This window comes from Sphaeroforma arctica, assembly GCF_001186125.1.
Source record: "Sphaeroforma arctica JP610 unplaced genomic scaffold supercont1.72, whole genome shotgun sequence".
Classification (NCBI taxonomy): domain Eukaryota; class Ichthyosporea; order Ichthyophonida; genus Sphaeroforma; species Sphaeroforma arctica.
In genome coordinates, this window is record NW_014040486.1 from 167717 (window position 1) to 175546 (window position 7830).

Sequence of the window (7830 nt, forward strand, 5' to 3'; positions counted from 1 at the left end):
ATATATATATATATATATATATATATCTATGTATATATACTTATATATATATATATATATATATATACATAAATATATAATTATATATATATACGTATATATATATATATATATATATTTATATATATATATATATATATATATATATATATATATTATATATTTATATGTACGTATATATATATATATATATATATATATATATATTCACAAAACTGCAAAGCATTATGTACTGATATAAAGATAGATGACCAGTGGTATGTAGGTATCTAGTTAAGGATATAACTATAGATAGACATGTGAGACCCTTCTCAAGCTGCACTCATAGTGCCCTGTATGGTAGTTTTATGCACTGTGAACCTGGTTCAGCAAGTCTTTGCAGCGAACGCACGAATCCGTAGGCAACCCCACCTCTTGCGCGGTACAATGCCTCGTGGATACACTTACTAGCGCAGTATCGATAAGCATATGCTTTTTCACTGATATTTTCTGTCAGCCTTGATCATTTGCGTAGCGACTTTGGGTTGAAGTTTGTGATCTGACTCGATAGCTCCTGCGATATTTGCGTTGTGCGTACATGGTCTATGAATACGATGGCAGTGACGGAGTGGCGATATGCACCTAAGCGTGCGCGAGTGAGTGTACAGAATTCTAGCCTAGCCACAATACCGTATATACAACTACAGAAACATGTTAATGGCTTATATATTGATCTGCCTCATCAACTTATGATCAAGCCATCAATAGCGGTACTTGGGTGAGAAAATGCGCCCCCACGTACGCGCCTGCATGTTTACAAGTCAAGCCTGTTCGCAATACTGTATCCACAACTACATGTTCGTTCATCCACTGATTTGCCGCACCCACTTATGATCAGGTCATGGTACAATACTGTATCCACAACTACATGTACGTAAACATAAAGATAGTTCATCCGTTGATTTTCCTCACCCACTTCTGATAATCAGGCCATGCTGCTTCGGCTATTGTAGCCGACGTCTGCACCTCATGGCGAGTGCGGCGGTTCGATAATGATGCCAGATTTGTTGTGCTGGGCCATATACTGCCTGCATTGCGCAGTTTGGAGATGGGCGTATACCGTCCCCGTACCTCTGGTGGGTCGACTGTACTCTGTCGGTGGATTCTATTAGAACATCATTATTTTTTGGTTTGTGTATTAAACGCTGCACACTAGGCACTTCCCAAGTTGCTGTGCGTGTAAGTATGCGGTTGACAGTGGTTCTGGGTTGATGTACATGTATATATGCACGTGACTTTGATACACTACACCAACAAACAGCCATCTGTTCAGTGAACGTGAATCACTTGCATCGCTCATTCTGGGCCTATTCTTGAATTGTGTTGATGTTCAGCCCGATCTCATACGAATTCAACCAATGCACCGTATTCGTTCTGATATAATCACATATTATCTACCCGAGACCACCGCAGTGCACCCGCAGAGGCTTGGGACCGAATTGCCACTGCACCACTATATCTCTCCACGTGGTAGGCGCGGTTTAGAAGGCGATCGAGCTACTTACTGTGTGCAATGGCACAGGCATTCATCAGCAGCATACGATAACCCGAGCACAAGCAGAAAACATGCTATACACACCAATCGTGGCAATCCAGGAGACGCGTACGAGTGGGATGTGAATGGACTGGCGTTGTACTACCTTCCGCGGATGTTGAATACCCTGTCGGAGCTCTCACTATCGGGCCCATTGGCTGTGCTTGGTCAGTGCTTGGTATGTATGGATCATTTATGATAGTGATTTTGCAGCGATGTATTCAACATATGTGCTGTACTTTAAATCCGGCATATCACTAGTGCCGACCATACTTGCGTGTATCGTGGAATTGTGCGAGTTCATTTGTATAGATATTCTACCAGTAAATCGCCATTACCTTGCAGAAAATGGTTGTATATGTAAATACATATTACATAATAAATATACGTCCGATCTTCAAGCCCATTGTTAACCAATATGTAATAAATAAACTTTAGTGGTTCACTCAAAGCGAGCTTGAGGCAAGGGATGAGTTCAAAACAAGTAGTTCGCACATACGCCTGCGTGACGCTAAATTTGTACATGAAGACCAAATGTCACTAGAATTATTAAGTTCAATATAGCGCTCGTGAGGCGAGCTTCCTTCTCTGTTCAGCATGAAGTCTAGTATCGCATTCGCCCGGTCATGTCGACTTCGATCGCGCAAGAAGCTCACCTGAGTTCTCGGAATGTATATAACATGTTCGTATTTCAAACCTATTGGGCTACTTTATTTTCTTGTTAGTTGCCACATATTCAAGTTCCTACTCGCACAATGGCGGCTATGCCACAATAAATAACAGGAGGCGTTCGGTGCGCACTCTGGCTTCAGGTTAGGCTTGACGTCGCTGCATCTGGCCATCGACCAAGCACGTGAAACAACCGAGGCCCTCCCCAACTTTCACATGCGCCAACGCTGCTATACTACGCACACATGTGGGACATGTGTGGACATGTGCGGGTGTAAGAGAACGTGTGGAGTAATATACAAGTGCACAGATGTGCCGCTGCGGGGATCGCAGGCCTCGGGCGATACGGTGATGCGCTTGGTGGCTGTTGCGGCTAGCTACACGTCACTCAGGCATTTCTCACTCACCGGTTGCACACCACATCAGGTAAGCTACACGCGGACGTTAAACCCAGTCACGTATGACTTGGTGTATATTGTCTGCTATAGTAGTGCACTGGCCAACAGATGGTTCGCCTAGTGTGGTAAATGTGACTTTCTTGCATCATCTACGGATAGCATGGCGAACTACGCGCTATAGCCGGAAACGGTTATGTTCGAGGTCATCTCCAACTGCTATTATTGGATGCAAGATTCTTCTGTATTCGTATGTAAAGGTTTTACAGGCAATGTTGTGTGGATGATCTCGATGGCTATCTATATTCAATGTGTGCCTAAACGGCGTCTGGTTGTTCTGGCATTGTCCATTTCGTTATTCATTGTCTACGTAGTCGTTCAGATTCGTGCCATGAGAATACTAGTTCGAAGTGCTAAGTGGGTTAAAATGCTTGCGGTTTCTTGCATATCATTGCTTCTGAGCTCGTGTTAAACAATTAGTCATTCATTTGCGCTTCGTTACAACGCAGACTCTGAGCACAGCGAGTCTAAGTGCCATCACACACCAAATGACCCAACTCGAGACTTTAACGATTGACTACGTGAATTCGGATTGGGGACCGAATGCCGTGTGCACCGGACAGGTATGCCCTGTATTACCGACCGAACCAAATGAGGGCACATTTGCAGTGGAAAGTTCGGAACTAAGTTCACACCGCGACACTTCACGGCGACCTAACAGACCCAGCATACGCCCCCATACAAGTGTAGACAAAACTAAGGCCACCGTTTCGAGGATACTTACATCTCCAGCCGATAATCGCACAACGCCACGTGAGAGTTTGTGTCAAATAAGGGCGTGCGATTGTAGCTGTGCCTGCGAACCAGCCTGTGCTAAGATCAGGCCGTTGCGGTCAATCCGACAGTTCAAATTCCGTCTAACCACGCCGGTGGCGCCCACACTGGCGAACAATATCCGATCTCTGCTCGGACTATCAACTGCGCCTAAGGATATATCTGGCTGTGTGCGTGCACATCCATCACATGTTCTTAATGCGCAGAGGCAGACGGCCTGGGATGCGGGTGAAGATAGCTGGATGCAGCAACGTACAGATGCGTACATGACCCCGACCCACGCCAGTGTAGCATCTCGCTGTCAAGTGTCAGTGGAGGGCATCTATTTGGTGCCGAGTGATTTAGAAGCTGTGGCTCGAGTACCGAATTTACAATGCTTCGGACTGACCCATTCAAAGGTCAGTATTTCGCGCACTTCGGTTCTCATTCTCTGGCGCTTCTGTTCCCAGTGAAAGTGTGCATATGTCGCTAGTGGTTTCCATAGCAATGCAGACGCACAGGGATATATATTCCAATCATATGCGCACGTGTACGTTATTGTGCAATAGTTGTGACTGATGCTCGTTCGATACAAATTAGCTGAATTGCCTGGCTACACCCTACTTGTATCTAAATTAGATATACTTTCGGGAGGTATGCTAAGATCGATCTGCAACTAAAATAGATAACAACTGCTGTGTAGCTGTTATGTATAGTTGCACTTGAGACTTTAGTGAGTTCGTATTGTACTCCTGCACAAGCAAGTTTTATAGTTGGCCGGTTTCCTTTATGTGCATACCCATGTAATGTCGGAAATCCTTGATATCAATTCGTTTACAATTCTTTCGATTTACTGGGATATTTTGACATATGTTTAGTTTTACAACTTTGAATGTAAAAGTCAGCGTTGTGGTGGTAGTATAGCATACGCATCAGCACGATGAACCACGCCACATTCATTCACTGCCCATTTGTGTTATGGATAGCTTAATATTCGCCACCGAGAACTCAGTCGGTGACTTCTAATGTGTCGGATTGAAGCACATCTCCTCACCATTTCGATCTCTAATCGCCACAGTTTACAGACCACCTACTTGCGGAACACCTGCCGTTGTTTGGCCGGGGTCTTACTAGTCTGGATCTCCGCTGGAGCACAATCATCGGTGTAGCAGTTTGAACCTTGTCTCGAGAAAATGTCCCATTGCTACAGCATCTGGACCTGTCGGGACTTTGCTTCATGCCTGACGAGCTCGAGACCCTTTCCACTTTGCCATGCTTAAAATCTCTCCGCCTGGAATCGGGGCTATTTGTAAGTATACTTTTGTTGCCCTACTGGTGTCCTATAGTCTCACTTATATTTTACTTCTATTGTTTCTATTGAATTATGTCATCCCTACTGTGTGTATTCCATGCCACCAGGGGTCGGATTTTTCTTCAGCCGTGCTGAATGTAGTATCGCACTCTACGGCAAGTCTCAGTACTTGTTCACGTTCTTGATGCCAGTCGCGATCAGAAAATTCTCGAAGTGCTGACGTGGAATTGCACACCAATGAGAGTTAGTCTACCACATACACAACGTTGCAGGTTACAGACGAGACTATGACAATACTAGGGAAGTTCCCAGCCTTGCAAGTCCTGAGTGTCAGGCTGTGCCTCGGGCTCACCGACCGAGGATTAAAGAACATTGCTATTAGTCGCACATTGTCATCGATTGACCTGTCGTATACGGTAAGTCTGTCCGTATTCCCGCACTATTTTATGTTGCTGCGCATTCGCTTGCCGCCGGATGGTATCTAGCTGCAGTAGTGTTTATATTGATAGGGTCCGAGCACCCTTTACCGTAATTGTTCTTATTTTATTAGGCGGATTCTTTCTAAGTTTGGAAATAGTATCGTGGTTTCTATTTCGAACATATGTCGATAGCATGTATCAGAAGTGAGTGTACAGTATCTGGCCGGAAAAGCGCTCAATATCTGCACGATAAACCTGGAGGGATGCAACATCCGAAAGGAACTCCGTGCTCAGTACTTAAATATAAAACCCAACGGCTTCCGCGGCAGTGTAAGCTGATTCACTTTACATGCTGTTTTAGTCACGATTTCTAAAATTTTGCTATATTTGCTATATTGTCCGTTTCTATAAACGTACTTGTTGGAAACTAATTGTGACTTACACAATTCTGCGATATTACAAATCATTTGTTGAGGTCGTAAGATTTGCTTGGCTATTTATATATAAAAATTTACTTTGTTTCCAACGGGCCAAACTACATGATGTTTTAAACTGAGGCCCTTGTGACATTCAAGCGCTACTAATCGCCTCGACACATCCAGATAGTAGCGGCATCACCATCCTATTCAAAGCCAGCTTGCAGGCCCAGATCAATGCCAAAACTGTCCATATTTAGTAACCTCTCCACTGGCGACAATCCAAATACTTCGTCAGTGTTTATTCACGGCAATGAGCACTATTTTCATGAGTCAACGATCCCTTTTTTCTTTTTAAATGGAAGATGGATCTCTCTCGGGGAAGTATCCATATTTAAACAACAATCTGCTTTTGATCGAATTGTGTTCGGCGTGCCTAATAGGCATGTATAGTAGTGTAGGTTGCTAAACAAGTAGGTATATCTTCATTGAGTTGGCAAATACTATGCTACAATTTACATCCGGATACCAGCTTACTCCAACCATCTCCTATTAGAAAACTATTTTAAAAGTAAAAAGACATCCTAATCGACAAAAGTAACAACACACCGCATATGCGTTGAAGTTGAAATCGATGGTTGGGATCCACCATTCCTTCCTCGCTATTGGCACAGTGGCTTCGATACATCTTGTAAAGTTGTGCTCGCTCTACTAAACAATGCAATATTTTACACGATTGCTGATTTCGAAATTAAAATCGTCGCGTGGAGCTGTATAAATATTTCAATGAACATAAATCATATCAAGAACTATATCGAATTATTCATACAGTGCAGGCGGCAGACACCGACTCTCAGAGAACAACTGATATTTTCAAATAAGAGTCCGTAGGGCTACATAGTACATACATACTGCCCCAAAGTAGGGCTGTAGCCTGTATCCTGTAGGCCACTGGAGTCCTGGACCCTGTCAAAGAGCAGTGCTATTTATTTACTATGTATTTACTTTTTACAGTCACGCTGATACTGTGATACAGCCTTACAGATCCGTGTTTTTTTCAGTAGGCGACGCTCTCTTTCTAGTCTCTCCTCTCTCTCTACTACTAGAGAGTAGAGTAGTGAGGCGGTCGAGTCACCACTCACCAGTAAATACTATACTGTCCAGTGTCCGCAACTCCACGCTCCACACGCGGACACGCCATAACAACCGATAACTTTTTCTTAGCTTTTTTTTATAGAAAACCCAAAAACAAATGTTGCATAAACAGAGGGACCGAGGTCTCAGGGGTCTGAGGGTGCCATAATTACACTTCTTGGTGTATCCAGCCAATAGATGCTTAATGATAGCGCAAATTTCTGTTAATAGCAAATCTCATTATTTTGAATCGCATGGAATTTGGACAGAAACCCCATTCTTAGATGGATTTGACGAGATGACCTGATTGCGAGAGCAAATCCTAACGAAATAGTAGAGCTCGATCCGTAGTTGTGACTTGAAAAAATCGAGTTTCATACCAATTCAAAATTTAGACATATTTTTGGGTGAAGAATTCCGGACAGGGTTAATCCTGATATTTTGGCGGTTTATAGCAATCGCAAATTGGGATGAAAAATTAAATTTATTCCATGCAACCGTAAATAACGGTTCAGAGTAGAATGAACTGTCGATTATCGATATGCTATGCATTGTAGATTGTAAATAGTTCATGTTATAGACTATAGAGGTTGTATTACAAAATGCTTTGTAGTAGAAGTCGATGTCGTAGTATCTGGAGGATTTCACACGGATTATGTCACCCGCCTTATGCTTGTTCGTTTTCCTCTATAAATCCAGCTGAAGGATCCTTGCCTCTAGTTTTGCTTTCATAGTATATATTACTACACCCCAATAGTCTTGTTAACCGATTTGTAATCAGCAACTCAACTGTTTGAGTTAATCTAACACAGTGGTGAATTGTAGTAGAAGCGTCTTCAAGTTCAGATACATTCAATATGCTCTATGAAAATAATAGGTTTGTAACCTTGATGGTCTTACTGGCCTGCGCAGTTGTCCAAGTGCTCGCGTCGGATTCAACGACTTTTGGTACTGATGCGAGCATCGACGTACTGTTACATTGCGATAAAGGCCTCTTAATAACACCACCAGTCATTCCTGGCCGATCATGGTGGAGTATACAGATGACTCTACAAACAACAGTATGTAATATACTTATATACACGTTCATATATATATA

At 43.0% G+C, this 7830-nt stretch overlaps 1 protein-coding gene across 1 annotated transcript; it reads left to right on the forward strand.

Annotated features, from left to right (window-relative positions):
* Nucleotides 1–1397: 1397 nt before the first annotated feature.
* On the forward strand, nucleotides 1398–1751 carry SARC_01761 (hypothetical protein; the record flags this gene model as incomplete). The annotated part of the gene is made up of 1 exon (XM_014304529.1): nucleotides 1398–1751. A coding segment is annotated over one exon (354 nt), but the record flags the coding sequence as incomplete, so codon positions are not given.
* Nucleotides 1752–7830: the final 6079 nt, after the last annotated feature.